Source organism: Rhamphochromis longiceps, linkage group LG17, assembly GCF_057381845.1.
Source record: "Rhamphochromis longiceps isolate RC_006_pf linkage group LG17, R_longiceps_female_GT1.1, whole genome shotgun sequence".
NCBI classification, from domain to species: Eukaryota; Metazoa; Chordata; class Actinopteri; order Cichliformes; family Cichlidae; genus Rhamphochromis; species Rhamphochromis longiceps.
In genome coordinates, this window is record NC_140573.1 from 18,754,459 (window position 1) to 18,774,620 (window position 20,162).

General features: G+C 41.6%; 2 protein-coding genes across 2 annotated transcripts in view; one reads left to right on the top strand and one right to left on the bottom strand.

The window, feature by feature from the left end:
• Positions 1–20,162, top strand: part of LOC146649564 (uncharacterized) — a 380,555-nt gene that overhangs the window by 70,509 nt on the left and 289,884 nt on the right. The window lies entirely within an intron of this gene.
• Positions 1,636–14,570, bottom strand: LOC146649566 (uncharacterized). Its single transcript, XM_085387517.1, has 8 exons — positions 14,519–14,570; positions 13,406–13,702; positions 12,978–13,052; positions 11,961–12,254; positions 11,574–11,691; positions 8,590–8,791; positions 7,285–7,419; positions 1,636–3,046 (listed from the first exon to the last, which is right to left on the bottom strand). Exons 1-8 carry the CDS (start codon positions 14,568–14,570, stop codon positions 2,957–2,959), a joined length of 1,263 nt encoding a protein of 420 aa, XP_085243643.1. The 3' UTR covers positions 1,636–2,956.

Below are 20,162 nucleotides of genomic sequence, written 5' to 3' on the forward strand. Positions count from 1 at the left end.
CACAGATTTAAAAACATTCTGGAGGAATTGATTCAGTGCCAGTTAAGGTCGTGGAAGTCTCGAATAAATTACATATTTTCAGACACATTTTTAACACAAGACCAGCAAAGGCAACACTAAAAACAGTGAGAGCCCCGATACAACACAAAACCAGATTCAAGCCCAGGAAATACCAAAAACACTAGCAGGTCAAATATAGGTTATAACTATTAGTATTTTATGTTCTAAAATATCAGATAAAATTAGTTGAAACTCACTGATCAAAATGATTAAATAATGTGCAACTCAACATCTGTCTAATTATCTCATTAATGTTGACTTAGCTAGTGACATTAATGAGATAATAATTTTTTGTTCCTAACTGGTTTCCCTTTTCTGGCAGTAATGGGCTTTCATACCTTTAATTTGAGTAAATAAGTACATTTAAAAAAGTTACCCCGTGAAAGTTGTGTGGCAATTAAGTCTTTATCTTGACTAACCTTTCATATATATTATTGGTTTTTTTTCTGCTGGGAGCTGACCTACACATATTACTAAGAAAACTTCACAACATCAGTTAAATGTGTAAAATATGTTTTTCCTTCAGCAAGTGTCTTTAAAGTAGGCTACATGTGTTTGTCATGCAAAATGTTTATAGGAGCTCCTAACAGCACATGCTACTAGTTGTTTTAAACAATACAGTATAATAGCCTGATCAAACTTCGGATTTAATTATTAATTAATTTAAATAATCTTAAATTAATTAATAAGCCTTTATTAATTTTAAATTCCCATAGTTTGTTAAAGCCCTGCTTTATCAAATTAATGCTTTTAATATCTTCAGTCAAGTACACTTGTCACAGTTCAATCTTCATTTGCAGTGCCATATGTTGTAAAGAAACTGGAATGTCTGAGCTAGTTGTTATCTTACTGAAACAAGTTTGACAGAAGTACCTTGTTCCACCCTGAAAGGGATCACAGTCATCTGAACAGCTTATTCTTATTTTCTAGGATTATTTGGTCTCTATTTAAATGTAAACATAACTTAGGAACCATAAAGTTTGAAATGTGTGCAAAAGCAAAAAATAGATGTATTTGGGTATCTCCCACAGTAAAAAAAATTCAAAAGCTTACAGAAAAAGACGTGTTTATTCAGAAGGATGATCTGAGGCATCTGAGAAGTTTGATCAACCAAAATGCAGATGCAGACTTCTCTTTGGGGTTTTACATTAAATGCTGAATTTTTGCCGCCCCTTTCAGACAAGATCCATCCCAGTTTTTAATTTCTACAGAAGAAAAAAAAATAAACAAAACAATATTCAATGTTGGAATCTAAATAAAACTTTGTGTCCTTATCACTGTCATTTTGAATTCAGTGAAAGGTGTTCCACTATATGACATCATTTCTGGTCCTCCTCCATTATTATTTGTAAATAGATATTGCCCAGTGCCCTTATTTGATTAGGACTGTATATGAGCTTAACTTCTATCATTTTTCAATTAATCAAATTTTCATGAAATTCATTTTGCTGCATTGTGCTCAACTGTTAGATGTAAAATAATGTATCATCTGCATGCATAAAATTTGGACTTTTTTAGTAAAAAAGTAATTTTCTGTTTAATCATTATAGTTTTCAGTTCATTACGTTTTGATCAAACTCTGCTCTTCGTAAAAATAAAGAAAAGTGTCATCTGCATACACAATCTAAAATTTGCATGTTAAGTAACACTAGCATTTGCTGTGTTTTGATTTTAATCACATTTTCTACAACATGCTAAAAATGAACAACAAAAAAATCCCCTTAGCATTATTTCAGAGAAGGAGGAAAGTGTCTGTTCAAAAATAAATCAATAAATAAATCAATGAAAACCATCTGCTACACCTAACTGTGCAAAATAAAAACAACTCTGGCACAATCTGAATTTAAACACAGTGTAATCAGTCCACAGAAATTATCTCTCTTTAGAAATGAGCTTTAGGAAATATATATATTTTTAAAGTGCTATTTTACTTTTATAGATAGTCATACTACACATTTGAAAAACAGAAATCCAGACATGTAAACGGATTTATAAGAAGTGAGGAAGGTAAAATAAAGCTAATCCCAGTGTTTCATGCTACAAACCAGACCTGCTGAAACTTAACGCTGATTAAAGTTAATCAGCGTTAAGTTTCTGACAAATACATGATCAGATGATGTATAACATTAAGAAGGAAGGAAGGCAGTATTTGAAGCGCTAAACAATCAAGTTTTATCTGCTACTGTTTTCTCCTTTATCAGTAAGTGCAAAGTACTCCTTAAACTCACCAGGACAGAAATAAGGCAAATAATTTTAAAGCTGAAGGAAAATATAATAACTCAAGTCATTTTTAAAGTAAAAATGTGCTACTTTTTCAGAGTGTTGCCTTTAAATTAATGAGCCTTTTGTTTTGGACTGCTGTTTGATCAAATCTCATTTTAATGAATAATCACCAAAACTATTCAAGTAAGTAAGCATGTTTTATCAGTAAGTTAATTAGATCATTTCACCCCATGAGTTTATATTTTCCATTTTAACACTGAATGTAGAGACATTTTTTTTTTATATGTAGCATCCACTAACACGAAAGTGAAACTTAGTCCATTGTCTTCACGAACCTCATGACAAGCTACTTCTGGTACTTCTGGAAGATACAACAAAATGAGATATTCTGTTCAACTCTTGAACTGTGATGGTGAGTACTCAATAAATCAACCGCTTGACCATCTGCGCAGAGCTGACCTGCAGGAAGAGTAAAGAATCATAGTAGACGATGTCGGGAATTCCTATTGCTTTCCCCTCCAGCACTCACTGACGTCTGTGGCGTTTGGTCAAAGAGTCGTGGAGATGCAACAAGCAGACATCAGGATGGTCACATGTATGAGGGCAGCACTGGATGGATGACGGCAATCCCACAATCCTACAGTTCACCGTGAGGTCGCTTCCTGTGTACTCCTCAAGCCCTGGTGAAACTAGGGACAACCAGAACAGCAATGGCTGCCACGGCGACTGCCACCACTGCCAGGTTCCAGCCTTCACAGTCGCGCTGCCGGGAGACGACAAGACAGGTAAAATTAATTTATAAGCACATTAGGTTTTAGCCACATGCTGGATATTTTGGAAACTTTAAATGGAGTTTGAAACTTTATTTTGACTTTGCAGTTCTTTTCCATTTGGATGCACCAAATAATGGAAATGTCTATAAAAAAGGGGACAATACTTTTTATAAAAGAGCACTACATTCTGACCTCCCACCACATTTTGAATGTGCTTGTAGGATCTGGTCCAGAGGGGTGAAGAAATCAGGTGGCCCCTGAAGCAGAGCCTCTTCAACCTCTGCATATTCTAAACACATATGCAAAGAACCCACACAAATTGACAACAAAAAATACTGAATATGACCATAAGCGAAGTTTTAGTGTGGAGCCTTTAAGATGTTTGGGAACTTTTAGATGTTCTGCGAATCCATTTGTACTGGTCACAAGTGAAGAGTGAGTGGCAGGTCATTCAGTATTTTTCTAACTACCTCTGTATGGCTGTGTTTAGGCGAAAGGTGAAGGACGTTTTTTGTGCCTCACAATTACAAACAGAGTCAATGCTAAGATGCAATCATACATAAACTGAAAATATTTAATCTTACAGAAAAAGTCCGTGCTGTGTCACAAGCAAAGACTCTTCTGATTCAAGATTTTCTTTACTGGCATTATGTTGCTAGAACATAACAAAAATTACAGTGGTGCCCTCGGTGATAAAGAAAATACAAAAAAGATAAATAAAGAAATAGATTTTCTTTAAAAAGATATAAAAGATAAAAGTATGGAAGAGGATTAGGGCCACTGGGGGAAAAAAAGAGTGGGAACATCTTTTTCTTTCTTGTTTTCCAGAATTCCGAGAAAAAAGTAAGAATTCTGACTTTTTTTCTCGGAATTCTGACATTAATCTAAGAATTAAAGTGTAAAGATTACATTATTATGGGCTCTTTGATGGACAGATGGTAAATGGACCGGTTCTTATATAGTGCTTTTCTACTATGAGCTAACTTTGCACAACTTGGCTCATTCACACATTCACACCCATTCGCACAAGCGCTTCTTTCTATGCAAGTGTTTTCTATCTAACATTAACACAGATGATGGAGGCATCTGAGAGCAACTTGGGGTTAGTATGTTGCCCAAAGATATTTGGCATATAGAAAGCAGACGCGGATTGAACCACCAACCTTCCTTCATATTTGATTTGCTTCACAGAAACTCAAGCAACCTGACAAAACAAACTGAGCCCAGCATTAAATCAGTCGGGACATGAGCATGTAAAATCATGGCTGATGGAGGATGGAACACCCGGCACGGCTGATGTACTACTACAGTTCAAACAAACAAGTAAAACCTGGATTTGAACAGAGATTGGGAAGTCATGGTGGCAGAGGTTTCCACTTTTAAACTCTTTAAATGACAGAGGGGTTCATCTGAAGCAATTGTTTCTTCATTTGTGGAAACAAATGCAGAGGCAGTTTTCCTTGAAAGCGCCTGGTAGAGGAAGAAGGTCATGGCCATACCTGGTCCCATCTAAGACGCCAGCTCCTCCCACCAGCACCAAATCAAGGCCACTATTACAATCATTCCTATGAAGGGGATGGAGAGAACAGGGGGCTCAGACTGGCGAGTGCAGTTCTGGGAAGAAGACAGAAGGTAGGAGTGTGGGGAGTATGGAGAGAGGAGAAAATAAAAAAATCAGAATAATAAAGTCAGAGGACGTGAGGGCGAACGGCAAGCAGGGAGCAAACGAAAACGAGTGATCTGATGTGAAATGACTGATAGGCAGGCAGGTCGATCATGAAAACTCATCAAATTTTCAGAGAATTTTTCAGTTTCTCGTGTAAATTTCATGTGAAACAGAAGAGACGGCAATCAGACAAAAAAATGGAAATGAAGTGAGGAAACTGAAAAATTAAAGACAAGATGGTGAGGTTTTTTTTGTTTTGTTTTGTTTGAAGTCTTTAACATTAAAACATCAGCATCTTGTCATTTCAAGACTTTTGGAGATCAAATCTGAAGCATCAGCAGCCCTGCAGGAGCTTTTGGGTAAGAACTACCAGGTCAGCTTTGGCTGTAGAGAGCCATCTTAAAAGTTGATGTGTTTCCTAACAAGTTTGTTAGCCTAGCGTTAGTATTCTCACAAGTGAGTTTATATCTCACTCGGTGAAAATATCCTAAATTCATCCTAAAATGTTTATATTTCACAAAGTGATATTTTCTGGAGGCCTGTGAAAAAAATCCCATTTAATTTTTGCCAAGGGAAGGAGGAACTAATGTCAATGTTAAAGGCTGCTACTATCAAAATAATGACACCCCTGCAGTGCTGCATGGTGGATAAGAAATTGAATGAATTATCTGATGAAGAGGAGTGGATTGGGGACCAGGTCACTGTTTACAAAGTCCAAAGAAAAGAAAGGCAAGTGCCACAACAAGTTCTGAGTCAAACCTCATGTCAGCACTAGTGAATGCAAATGCTCGAGTCAGGAAAGTTCCTCAGCAAGTCTTAGAAAACCAAACTCTGTGTAGTTTTAGTTTTTAATTTTACAGTTTACATTTCAAATTACAAGTAGGAGTGTTGAAAGCATGGCTGGAGATCCAGATAAGGGTGAAGTCAAACAGCAGGTCTTGAGTGCTGACTTGGACAAAGGATTATGATTTTCACAGCTATGCAAAAATCCATACCAGTTTAACTGTCCATGAAACTAGATAAGAAAGAACAATTAGTAAAACTACATTAATGTCTTAAAAATTTAAAGGCTGGATAACCACTAATTTAATGGTTGTAGATTTAGATAAAACTGAGGTTAGTGTACTCTGCCCTGAAAACCTTAGAAATATGGCATATAACCAGATTCTTACTCTGGCTGGCATAAACTTGACCTCCAGTAACACTGTGAGAAATCTTGGAGTCATTTTTGACCAGGATATGTCCTTCAATGCGCATATTAAATAGATATGTGGGACTGCTGTCTTCCATTTCTGCAATATCTCTAAAATTAGAAATATCCTGTCTCAGAGTGACGCTAAAAGCTAGTTATTGTATTTATTACTTCTAGGTTGAACTGCTGCAATTTGTTATTTGTATGCCCTAAGAACTTCCTGAAAATCTTTCAGTTGAACCCAAATGCTGCAGCAACAGTACTGACAGGTGGCCTCTCTTCATTTGCTCCCTGTTAAGAATCCAGAATTTAAAATCCTGCTCTTCACATTTAAGCTCTTAAATAATCAGGCCCCATGTCATTTTAATAACCTCATAGTACCATATCACCACATTAGAGCACTTTGTTCTCACACTGCAGGCTTACTTGTGGTTCCTAGAGTATTTAAAAGTAGAATGGGAGGCAGAGCCTTCATCTTTAAGGCCCCTCTTATGTGGAACTATATCAGACTAGATGGGTTGCCCCTCCCTGATCCTGGTTAGGCTGGAGGTTTTTTCCTGTTAGACGGGAGTTTTGCTCCTCACTGACACCAAATGCTGCTCCTTGGGGTGGGGGGTGGGGGTGGGGGGTCATCTGATTGTTAAAGTTTCCAATCTCTTTAATCCATTTGACATTATGAAAAATGAAAATCAGTTGAATTTCACATCCTACCTAGTGAACCCTCAAGTCAATTTGAGTCATAAGGTGTGAAAAATTGACAGTTGATCAATACTGAGTCACCTAACTGGGGAATTTATTTGTTCAAGTTTTGGAGTCTCCGGGAAGAATTGATTTACTGATGTTAAAGTAAAGAGTCCCAAACTGTTTGGACTGGTCTGTCTTGCAGGAGATGTTCCATATCAGATGAGCTGTAAATGTCCGTGTTCTTTGTTTTTGTATGAAATTCATTTTCAAGGGCTGTGCGATATAGGCGAAAGACCAGACAAAAGACAACGTGCCCTGAAGCGACAGACATTTAGAAGCTCACAGAAAAACTGTCAGAAACCGGCCACGAGCAGAGCTGAAAGCAAAATGATCCAGAGAGCGTTTGGGCTTAGCTGTTACCGGCCAACATGCACACAGTACAGACAGAGAGGCGTCATGTGACAGAGCACGGACCAGATTTTTTTTCTCTAAACACTTACCTGAAAATGTTCTGCTATGTTAATCTAAACCTCACCCTTTCCTCTCCAGAGGGAGGGAGTTTTAACCCTAATCTCTGTCAGGCATGGTTACTTGAGACCAAATAATCTATCAGTACTGAAACATTTTAACATTGTAACATACCCAACTTCACTAAGCACCTGAGGCTTTTACCTGTGACCTCTCACCTGTGACTTCCTGCCCACCAGTTTTTGCAGCTCAGCCTTGCAGCGCTGCAGCTCCTGTTCAAGTGCCGCTCGCTCCCGCTGGCTGCAGTCATACAGCTGCTGAAGCTCGGCCAGCTCACCTTTCAAACCTTCACACTGAAGGAAGGACAGAAGAAACACAACAACAAATCAATAACAGATATTTATATAAGAGACAAAGATACTATGGGCAGGTCAGGACCTCTTTGGTCTGTAAACCTGAAGACTATTGGAAGATGCTGATTCCATACTGGGAACAGTCAAAGGATCTTGCAAAGAAAAGCGTCTGGACTTCTTTAAGTTGCTTGAAGACGTTTCACCTCTCATTGGCATCCTCGAAAGAGTGTCCTTTATCCTTAAGATGCAGATGGACTGCTGAGTCTTGTCCTGTGGAGGTGGCTCTTCTGTGTTGTGCCATGCGCTTGTGAAGTGGCTGTTTGGTCTCTCCAATGTAGAGGTCTGAGCATTCCTCGCTGCACTGTACAGCATGAGGACACTCTTTCGAGGATGCCAATGTTCACATTTTGGACAGAGGACAGATGGTTTGAAAGAGGAGTGAAAGAAGCCATCTATGTCCACTGTGAGCGACCATCTTTGAACAGAGGCGGGGGTTTACGACACCAACTCTCTGCCATCTATAATCCAGTTTTGAGATCCCTTCCCAGACGCCTTAACGCCCACTCACATCCTGGGCCATCTGACCTCAGGAAGTCGCATGATAAGGTGGGGCCAGGTTTCACAATGAACTCACCCGAAACTCTGGCTGATTGGGACCCACACCCAGTTTCACACCTTGGCTCAGGCGATTAGAGGATCATCAGGGGGTCCTTTTGTCCCTCTGTGGGGGGTTACTCCCACTAGGTTTATATCTGGGACTCTCCACCATTTGACCTTAGAACTGAAGAAGTTTCTCGGATGAGAGGTGAAACGTCTTCAAGCAACTTAAAGAAGTCCAGGCGCTTTTCTTTCCAAGCTCCTTTGACTACGATGACCTGGATGACTGAGAACCTTCACAGACATACTGGGAACAATTTCCCACAATTTCATTAAACATGTACCATGACAGTAAAGCATGTTTCTATTCTATTCTATTCGAGTTACAACTGCCTGTTTTTTAATGTTGAAATGCTGAAATTTGCCATGCTGCTACAGATGACTGTTAAAGGTAAAATCAAAAGCTTTGCAATTCAAGATATCAACAGTCTTTGGATTAAACTGACCAAATATGATGTCCGTCTGTAGTAAACATCCAGATGTTTTAGCTCATAAACAGCAGTCACCTCTCACCTCTCTCTGGACCTTCTGCGCTGTCTCCTCAGCTTGTCTCAGTTTGACCTTCAGGATGCTGATCTCCTCCTGTATATCAGATGAGTCCTTCTGCTCAGGTCTGGACTGGAACACCGTGATATAAGAGTCCGCCTTCACCTGGTTGTCCTTTTCATATTCAGTACTGCCCTCCGCTCTGACTGCCAGATACACGTCATCACACCTGTTTGCCATTAGACAGAAGATCTGTTGGAACAGTAGCTTCAGGAGACAAAGTGAGATATATAATAACACCCTAAAAAAAAAAAAAATACCCGCTCGTCCCTGCAAGCGGTCTATCCTTCAAGCTCAGGTCCTCTACCAGAGGCCTGGGCGTTTGAGGGTCCTGCGCAGTATCTTAGCTCTTCCTAGGACTGCGCTCTTCTGGACAGAGATCTCCGATGTTGTTCCTGGGATCTGCTGGAGCTACACACCTAGTTAGGCAGTCACCGCACCTAGTGCTCCGATTACCACGGGGACCACCGTTACCTTCACCCTCCACATTTTCTCAAACTCTTCTCTGAGCCCTTGGTATTTCTCGAGCTTCTCGTGTTCCTTCCTGATGTTGCTGCCATTCGGAACTGCTACGTCTATCACTACGTCTCCTTCTGTTTGTCTACCACCACTATGTCCGGTTGGTTAGCCACCACCATTTTGTCAGTCTGTATCTGGAAGTTCCTCAGGATCTTAGCTCGGTCATTCTCCACCACCCTAGGGGGCGTCTCCCATTTTGACCTCGGGACTTCCAGGCCGTATTTGGCACAGATGTTTCTGTATACTATGCCGGCCACTTGGTTATGGCGTTCCATGTATGCCTTGCCTGCTAGCATCTTGCACCCTGCTGTTATGTGCTGGATTGTCTCAGTGGCATCTTTACACAGCCTGAACCTCGGGTCTTGCCTGGTGTGATAGACCCCAGCCTCTATGGATCTTGTACTCAGAGCTTGTTCTTGTGCTGCCATGATTAGTGCCTCTGTGCTGTCTTTCAGTCCAGCTTTGTCCAGCCACTGGTAGGATTTCTGGATATCAGCCACCTCCTCTATCTGCCGGTGGTACATACCGTGCAGGGGCCTGTCCTTCCATGATGGTTCCTCCTCTTCCTCCTCATTCTTGGGTTTCTGCTGCCTGAGGTTTTCACTGAGCACTCGGTCAGTTGGGGCCATCTTACTGATGTATTCGAGGATGTTTGTTGTCTCATCCTGGACTGTGGTGCTGACACTCACCAGTCCCCAGCCTCCTTCCTTCCACTTAGCGTACAGGCTCAGGGTGCTGGACTTGGTGTGAAACCCTCCATGCATGGTCAGGAGCTTCCTTGTTCTGATGTCAGTGGCTTCTATCGCCTCCTTTGGCCAGCCTATTACCCCAGCAGGGTACCTGATAATGGACAGGGTGTAGGTGCTGATAGCCCGGATCTTGTTCTTACCGTTCAGCTGACTCCTCAGGACTTGCCTGGCCCTCTGCAGGTACTTGGTGGTTGCAGCTTTTCTAGCGGCCTCTTCATTGTTCCCATTTGCCCGTGGGATCCCCAGGTACTTGTAGCTGCCCTCTATGTCTGCAATGTTGCCTTTTGGTAGTTTGTTTCATGCATTTATTTTTTAAATAATTCTATTGAAGCATGGTTGAAAAGCAATGTCTGACTTTCATTGGTTGACATTTATAGAATTTTTATTTATTATTACTTTTGTCAGATTAAGGTTATTTCTGTGACCATTGTGAGATTTTCTTTTATTGACTGAAGGGTACCAACAATTTTGTCCACATCTGTATCTATTTAATATGCGCACTGAAGGACATATCCTGGTCAAAAATGACTCCAAGATTCACAGTGTCACTGGAGGCCAAGATAATGCCATCCAGAGTAAGAATCTGGTTATATACCATATTTCTAAGATTTTCAGGGCAGAGTAAAATAACCTCAGTTTTATCTAAATTTAAAAGCGTTAAATTAGTGGTTATCCAGGATTTTATGTCTTTAGGACATTGCTGCAGTTTAACTAATTGGTGTGTTATCTGGCTTCATGGATAGATAAAGTTGGGTGTCATCTGCATAGCTGTGAAAATGTATGCTATACCTTCTGGTGATACTGCCAAAAGGAAGTATGTATAATGTAAATAGAATTGGTCCTAGCACAGAACCCTGTGGAACTCCATAATCAACCTTAGTGTGTAAAGACGACTCTCCATTTACATGAACAAATTTGAGTCCATTAGATAGATATAATTAAAACCACTGCAGTGCAGTACTTGTAACACTTACGTCAAGTTCTAATCGCTATAATAAAATATTATGGTCAACACTATCGAATGCTGCACTGTGGTCTAGCAGGACCAGCACAGAGATAAGTCCACCGTCAGAGGCCATAAGAACATAAATTGTAACCTTTTGTCAGCCTGGCTACAGTGCTTTAGAGAAACCTGGGGTTATTCTTATTTTCGTCAAACAATGATGAATAGTGAGACGTTCTAGCTTTATGGGGGACATTTTCAAAACAATAAAGCAGCAAACTATTTTTTCAGGCTAAATAATGAACTTCTAAATTTGTGATATGCCATTTCCTCTCCAGCTTACAAGTTATCTTTAAGGTTTGTGTTTAAGAGTTACACCAGGGAGTCAAGTTCTTGTGATCTGGTGCTTTCTTGTTCTGAGGAGCCACATTGTGCAGAGTCGTACACAGTGAAGAAGTAAAATTATTAACAAGACCTTGAACTTAGTTACAGTGCTTTCAGAAAGACATCTGCTGTTATGAAATCTATTCCCCATTGCCGTGTAATTCATTATTGTAAATTTAAATATTATTAGGAAATGATCAGACAAGCTCTGAGCACAAGATCCACAGGGGGTGGGGTCTACCACACAAAAAAAGCCTCTGGTAGAAAACCCAAGCTTGAAGAATTTTCGCACATTTTAAGAGTCAGAGTGTCAGGTGTAGGTGGATGTTTTGACTGAAGCTGCTCAGGTCACTCACGCGTCTTGTTGTTGTTGCAGTTCCTCCACCTTGTTGTTCAGCTGTTTGTTGTCACTAGTCAGATTCTGATGTTGGTCTGTCAGAGAGTTGAACTCGTCCTGCAGCTGAGTGACCTCACCTGTATCAGTAGACAAAGACTGATATCAGTATTGATTAACTGACTAATAATTGTCTTATTGATTCTAATGAAGAAACAAACACGTTATTACATCTCTGCATTATTGGTGCATCAGATGTTTGTTCACTTTGTTTCCTTCATCTCAGGTGATAAAGGTCCCATCTGTTAGTTACAGTTCTCCTACTTAGTTACAGTTACTAGTACTAAACCTTAGATAATGCAGGTTAATATTACTTAGAGTTATAGTTACTGTGTTTAGTTGCAGTTACCCTGTGTCAGTGTGCTGTGGCTCTTCATGCTCAGCTCAGCTCTCAGTGTTGTCACCTCAAGTTCGTACTCGGCTGTTGTGGCGTGCAGACGCTGTAGCTCCGCCCTCAGACGGCATAGCTCTTCCTGAAGGGAGGCAATGTCATTCTCTCTCTCTGCTGCTGCCTCCTCGGCTGCCTGCTGCAGCATTAGCACCTCCTCTTGAGCTGAGCGTAGCTCCTGCTGCACCTCCTCCAGCTCGCTTTCCTTCTCCTCCTCCAGACTGTCCATCTCCTCCTGGACTGAACGCAGCTGGGCTGAATGAGTCAGACAGCGTGAGAGAATTAGAGTGAGAGTCAATATCACAGTTTCAGAGTCTCAGAGAGTTAGAGAGTCAGAGTCAGTGAGTCAGAGTCTCAGAGAGTCAGAATCAGAGAGAGAGTCAAAGTCAGTGAGTCAGTGTCAGTGAGTCCAAGAGTCAGAGTCCGAGAGAATCAGAGTTAGTGAGTCAGAGTCTTAGAGTCAGAGTCAGAGAGTCAGAGTCAGTGAGTCAGAGTCAGTGAGTCAGTGTGAGAGAGTCAGAGTCACTGTCTCAGAGAGTCAGTGTCTCAGAGAGTCAGTGTCTCAGAAAGTCAGTCTGAGTCAGAGTGTCAGAGAGTCAGAGAGTCAAAGTGTCAGAGAGCAAGAGAGAGTCGGGGAGCATCAGAAAATCAGAGTCAGAAAGAGTCGGAGCGTCATAGTCAGAGACAGTCGGAGAGATCAGAAAGTCACAGCGAGTCAGAAAGTCAGAGAGAGTCAGTGAGTCAGAGTCTCAGAGTGTCAGTGTCTTAGAGATCAGAGAGTCAGTGTCAGAGAGTCAAAGTGTCAAAGAGCCAGAGAGAGTCAGTCAGTGAGTCAGTGTCAGTGAGTCAGAGACAGTGAGTCAGACTCACAGTCTCAGAGTGTCAGACTCTCGGAGAGTCAGAGTCTGTGAGTCAGTGTCAGAGTGTCAGAGAATCAGAGTGTCATACTGTCAGAGTCAGGGAGGTGAAGGAGCTCACCTTGCAGCCTTTGGATCTGCCGGGTGAAGCTCTCGGCCTGGTGGGCGCTGGCCAGCCGCTCCTCCTCTAACAGACCTTTGAAAGGAGAAATGATATAGAATAGAATAGAATAATCCTTTAATTGTCCCACATGGGGAAATTTGGGTGTAACAGCAGCAAGAAAGACACATATACAAACAAACAGTACACAAGACACAGAACAGAAACATACACAGTTTTCACATATTTACATCAAGGACAAAGGTTACCAAAAAGAGAGTACTGTACCGTTATTAAATTGAATAAAATGAAATACAGATAAGAGGAAAGTTACAGAGCTGATGTAAACCTCTATGTTTGTTGGGAGCAGTTTTGATTGTGCTCCTGCATAACAGGAGATGCAGAAGGAGTAACAACCGTGAATATGAAGCAAAGTGACGTTTCCTCACCCTGTAGCTCCATGAAGCTCTCCTCATGTCTCTGAGACACCTCCCGTGTCTCCTCCAGCTCCAGCAGTAGCTGCAACACCTGAGCCTTCAGCTCCTCCAGCTCCTCTTCTTTACCTTTATCGCCGCCTTCCTCCTCATCCTCAGACTTCTCTTCCTTCACCTCTTTCTCATCCTCCTCCTGCCCCTTCTCTCCTTCACCCCCTGTCTCCTCCTTCTCCTCAAGGGACTCCCTCTCTTTGGCTGTGAGGGTATCTGCCAGCATGATGGGCTTCTCCTCCTTCAGCTCACAGAGCTCATCTGCTCAGAGAGGAAGGAGACAATGAAGAGGCAGAGGAGGATTTTTAACAAAGAGAGATGAAAATACACTTCTCTTATTTTGTAGGAGTTTCCAAATAAAACAATATTTATTTTAAAAGATTATAAAACCATGATGTACTTCTTTACTTGACCACCAGGGCTCTTCTTAATAAACCAGGTTTCTTCTTGTTTGTCACTGAAAGTCATACCCTTTATTTTAGTGGGAGATAAATACCGAAACTGTCTGAGGTTTTCAAGCAGGTTAACAGTTTTTATCAAATATCCTTGTTTTAAATACTTTAAAATCCTCTAAATTTACTCAATGTCCAAATTTTTTGTGTGCTGTGCTGCAGAGACATCTGCTGGATTTAACCTTTATTTAATCTGGTGCATCATTAACAGCAAATCATTTAAAGTGAGGGGCAGGGAAAAGGTAAACAACTGAATATACCTGACTTCACCTGGCAGCAAAACACCTTTAAATGTGTGTACCATCAGCATAAAAACAACAAAAGAGTTAAAATCCCATAAAATAAGATAATTCTAATATAATATTTCATATAAAGGAGAACGTGTTTCTCTTAAATCAAAAGTAATAATTTGAATTCCAGCGTGCACCTCAGTCTGCACCTCTGACACACATTTGAAATGTCTACACCTTGTTCTAGCCTCTATGGTTTTTATGTGAAACAGGAAGTGCTGAACATAATTAACAAGGTGAAGATAAAATAAATGTAAGGTAAAATAAATGGGACTAAAAATGAAGACTCTGATGCTTATCCCTTCACACAGACACACGCACACACAGTGACTGACCGGATGGGTCGAGGACCTCCTCGATGACAGGCGGCAGCCGGAAGGCATCCATGTTTCCTCTGATTGACGGGAAGCTATAGAGATGAGGGGGTCAGAGCTCCAGAGGGGTGAGGAGGGGAGAGAATGAGGCAGATGGAGCCCAGGAAGGGTCCTCACGCTCCGGGTAGAGAGAGCCGCTGCAGCCCTTTCATCCTTCTGGAGCTGGGAGGGAAACACAGGGGGAGGAGGGAGAGGCGGTGAGAGCTGCGACAGATACTGCATCACGAGGAGGCGGGCAGCGTGCAGGCCTCAAACACACACTCTATCTCCACATGTCTCACTCTGCAGCTCTGCTGCCTTTTAACCACCAACCCGCATAACCTCAGTGAGAGGGGAGCAAACACAGCATCTCTCTGCGGACACCACTGCCACAAGAACCAATCAACAGCTACCATGGGCGGCTGGTGTCATCTATACAGTTATAAATTGGGACCGCTCTTCATGACAAATGACTGAAATAAGAATTGACCACAGAGATCACCTGGACCACTGAATCCCTTAACTCTCAGTTTGCTGGTATGTTACCTACAAATAGCGCTAACCTTTAGCAGACTGTGAATAAAAGAGGGCTATCGGCTGTTTGCTTTGTGCCATCAGTTTTAGCATTTTGACCCATGAGGTGCTATGTTTTGTTTTCAGAGGGCAGAGCCTCACAGACACAAATACCTGTGCAGTAACATCCAATCAAAATCCTAGAATTTCACTGGTGACCAAAACTGGAGCTCAGACTTCTTGGATGGCCTGTTAGTAAAATTAAACATATGACTTATAAAAACATTTTCCCCCCATACAGACGTTATATTTGATATGAACCCCAGATAAACTTTTGCAGTCTCCTTCTTTTCCAGCTTATAAATCTATGTCATCTGCATGTCTTATTCTTCCCATTCCTGTCTTTTACTTCCTTTTACTTATCTTTATGATGTAACAGAAGTAAAATAGTTTCAGGAAGTGGGAAATTATGTACAGCGCACAAACCAGTTTCTATCCCGTCTCAGACTGTAAACATGTTTATTTTAAACAATGAAGTCTATTGGTCCTGGGTCACTCCTGGAGCCTCTAGTGGAAACTAGAAGAACTGCTAGTTTGGAGCTTCAGTGCTAGCTTCATTTATTAATCTTGGAATGTGTTTTACGGTTCTGTGCAGTGCTTGTTCTTCATCAGTGTGGCCTTTGATGATCGTTTAGAGAGGTTTGTTGGTCTCCAGAGATTGGTTGGTTGGGAAAGGCTGTCAGATTTAAGGCTGCGGTTGTGTTTACCTGGAGCTTGGTATTCAGATTATATTTATTTAAAGTTTAAACCCTTCAGAGGAAACGATCCACCTGATTTCATGACTTAAACCTGAATGTCAAACTGCTCCTCTGCTGAGATTTTAAAACACTCTGACTGTAAATATTTTCAGGGACGAAGCGCTGACGAGAACACACATCACATTTCCCGATTGAAAGGATGTAAAGATAACTTGAAACCTTCAGTCACACTGCAAGTACTCATGCATTCTGCATGTAAGTGCAGCCATTCAGGGATAGTTTAAAGGGACCAGCACACATTTCTGTCTGATGCCAGGCTTCTACAAAACACTCCAAAACACACAAAAGACTAGAAAAACAGACACAGCACGATCAAGAAGGACAAAAAGACTGATGAGAACACAGTGCTGATACAGAAGCATCGATTAGCTTTAACACCTCAGAGTTCCCAGCTGACGTGGAAACTCAAACATGAACACTGAGGCACAAACAGGAACAGCTTCAGCAATGTTAATCTGATATATCTGCAGAAACTCCTCATGATGACACCACAGTGGTGGGGCTCATTTCCAAGGGAGACGAGTCTACGTACAGAGACGAGGTGGAGCAGCTGACGTCATGGTGTAAGGCCAATAACCTCCTCCTCAACACTTCAAAAACCAAAGAACTCATAATAGACTTCAGAAGGAAAAAGGCAGAGATCCAACCACTATTCATAAATGGGGACTGTGTAGAAAGGGTGGCAAGCTTCCGCTTCCTGGGAGTCAATATAGAGGAGAACCTTTCCTGGAGTGTGAACACCTCCGAGCTGCTGAAAAAGGCCCAACAGAGACTGTACTTCCTGAGAATTCTCAGGAGGAATAACATCACACAGAGACTGCTGGTGTCCTTCTACAGAGCCACCATTGAGAGTGTTCTAACTTACTGCATATGCATCTGGTACACTAGCTGCACAGGGGCTCAGAGGAAAGCACTCCAAGGGATCATTAACACCGCCCAAAAGATCACTGGCTGCCCTCTCCCCACACTGGAAGTTCTACACAACGCCCACTGTTTTAAAAAGGCCCAAAACATCATAAAAGACACCTCACATCCTGGCCACTCCCTGTTCGAACTGTTGCCCTCAGGCAGACGGTACAGGGCAATCAGAGCAAGGACTAATAGACTCAAACACAGCTGTTATCCAACTGCAATAACACATCTGAATACTACAAAAAAATGTCCATCACGCCACTCTTGTGTTAATCTATGCACGGTCTGAAGCATGTGTGTGGGAATGTATGTGAATGTTTTACTGTTATATCTTATTAGTATTTTAAGTATTCTATCTATTTTATTTATTGAATTTTATTGTTTTATTTATATTTTGATATTGCTAGGGATGATGCAATGATCGGGGACCATTCTTAATTTCGTTGTTCTCATGACAATGACAATAAAGTTTCTGATTCTGATGTTGAAGGTTTTACACTGAGAGCAGCTCTGACATGAGCTGGATTACAATCTTATCCTCACTATTACACATTAATACCACCATGTCATCACCCTCTATATGTGCTCTGTATGTGCTGTCCTGCTGCTGATATTAAAGTCCTCATTCATTGGTCTGTGTCATTTCGTTGAGCTTGCACTGTGACCATAAAGCCTGAAATCCCCCTGTCTCCCTGTCATTGTGCCTTCATAAAGGAAAAGTTTAAATGTCATTCCTTGGATTTTCTGCTGGAACATCCTCTCCCTGCCTCATTGCAGTTTTAAAATGCTGAACTCTTCCATTAGAATCAGCTAACAGGCTGTGGCACGACCTTTTTCTGCTGCTCAAACACAACACATACATGCAGGATGAAGACGTACCTGATGCAGATCTGCTCGTCTCTGAACCACTCTCTGTGGTTTCAGGCTTTGCTGCAGACCTCCTCCTCCTCTTCCTCCTCCTGTTGTCCTATATTTCCTCCTCAGCTGCTCTCTCAGCGTGATGCAGAGTGACGTCACTACATGCTACAGACGGACAGAGGCCATGATGTGAATGCACAATCAGCCTACATGACGTCATTTATTAACCCATTCCTGCCTCTGATCTGCAGTCAGTGAAACTGAAGACGTGTGAGTGGCTGCAGCTGCAGACATAACAAGGATCACATTTCTGTGGCCCAGGTTATGATTCACCAAGTGGTCAGACAGAAACAGTGTTCAACTCTAACAAGGCCATGTGAAGCAAAACAAACACAATAATGACAAACACTGATTTTATTTCAGTCTTGATACAGAAAAAAAAGACTGATATCAGTATTGATTAACTGTCTAATAATTGTTTTAATGGGGAATAATTGTCTTATTCCCCATTAAAAGTAATGCTTCACTGCGGTTTTAGTCTCAGCTGAAAGTCTCTGGGTCGCACCTGCAGGAGAGATTTAACACAAGGTGACACAGACGCTCTGCAAGACTCGTTGGCTCTCAGTCGACTGCCGGTGAAAATGGAAACGCTGCAAACTCGCTCACTTCTGTTGCTAGGCAACACAAATCCAGGCTGGATAACATTAAAGGCCACAAAGATGAGAGAGGAGGGAAATGAAAGCTGAGCACCGACCTCCCAAAGATCCAGGAAGCTGCAGGGTTAAAACTAAAACTCCACCTGAAGGTTCAAAATCCCCACAGAGACAGAGACCAGAATCACTGACATCTACAGTGAAGAGGTTTCCAGTCCGCTCATTCCCAGTTTCAGAGTTTTCCCAGAACCTCTGAGAGCAGCTCTGTGACTGACAGCCTCGCTGAACCCACATTCAGCAAACGGGATACAGCACAGATGAGCTTTCACTTCATAACGACACAACAGCAACTCTTGATGATAACAATAATAATAATAATAGTGTGTTTGGGACCTCCTGCCTTAAAACCAGCAGTTCTTGAGCCCCCTGGTGGCCTCTGCAGGTGGTGGGAGGAGTCAAACTAAGTGAAATAAATAGAAATAAACAAATTAGTATTTTTTTTAAAAAACTCTGTTATGGTGATGAAGGGTAAAAGGTGTAGGGTGTGACCACTGCAGGACCACCTTCAGGAGAACCACTGCATGAAAGCAGCTTTCCTCTGATTGGCTGCCCTTTGCCTGGCTTCCTCTCGCAGCTGTGAAGGTTGAGAAAACAAACTGTAAAATAAATAAATAATCTTAAAATAAATAAGTCCTGATGAGGAGTTAGAACCTCGAGAGCGGAGTAGAGACAAGCTAATGGGTCTGACGAAGACACCCCCCCTGTGTGACATCACAGATATCCCAGAGTAGAAAAAACGGCATCTGCATCCTGATGTTTTGGCTCAAACTGAGCACATTATTATTAGAAACTGCGTGAAAGTTTGTGACTGTAGATCTGAAACTCTACATTTAAACGATGGCTCTGAAGACTCTGAAACTTGGAGGGGAGTAAAAGATTAAACCGTCTCTGCTGTCTGAGTCTCTACTTCTGTCTGAAGCTCAAAGATGTTTGTAGACGCGCTGTGTTAGTGTGGACGTGCAAACAGGACGTGAACACAGTGAGAGATGCTGTGTGTGCTCAGCACTGCAGGGTTATGTAAAGGCTCTAAATCACTCAGCTGGACTCTTTAAACTGGCTTTCAGCCCTCACGTCACTGTCAGAATCACAGGTGACCTGAAACTCACGTCATTGGACAAAGGAAGGAAACACAGGCAGGCACAGAAAGAACCGGCCAATCAGGACGCCCCAAACTGGAGGCTTTGTCCTGTGAGGAAACGGTGCTAACCACTGGAAATAATAATAATAATAATAATAATTGTAACATGGTAGACTAATGTGCCTGTGTTAATTCAGCTCCATATTATTATGTGAAGTTGCACTGGGTTGGGAGTGGTTTTGTGTGTGTGTGTCACATTTTTGGTGAGCCAATGGCTGGAATGGGGTTGGACTAATTAGAGGAAGGTGTAGGGGAGACCGGGGATAGTTGTAACATTTTTGACATTTCTGTCTGTAAATTGGAGCTCTTTTAAGGTAGTGGATTCAAAATGTAATGCAAAGTATTTACATGTCTCAACTATTAAATAGTGCAGCTATTTTCTCTGCAGCACAATTATCCATTGCATGGTATGGTCTCAAACACAAAGAGTGAAATGTTACAATTAACCCCATAGTCTGGGTTAGTTGTAACATATCCTGGGGTGAAATGTAACACAATGAAATAAGGGTACTAACAAAACATTAACATGTAATCTTTGTTTATTCAACACATGAATGCACTTAGAGCCATTTATGTAGCTCTGTGTGTGTGTGACAGAATGCAGAAATCTAGCTTTTGAACATATTCCAACCCCCCAAAAAAGACAGGTTATGGAATTTTCTGCAACTGAATAT

Bases quoted from the DNA above. Each gene is read 5' to 3' on its own strand.
- LOC146649566 (XM_085387517.1), bottom strand. From the start codon at position 14,570: ATGGATGCCTTCCGGCTGCCGCCTGTCATCGAGGAGGTCCTCGACCCA. The intron at 11,692-11,960 runs GTAACTGCAACT...CTACTGATACAG, and splicing joins CCACAGCACACTGACACAGG to GTGAGGTCACTCAGCTGCAG. The intron at 7,420-8,589 runs GTGAGAGGTGAC...TCCTTCCTTCAG, and splicing joins CGCAGAAGGTCCAGAGAGAG to TGTGAAGGTTTGAAAGGTGA.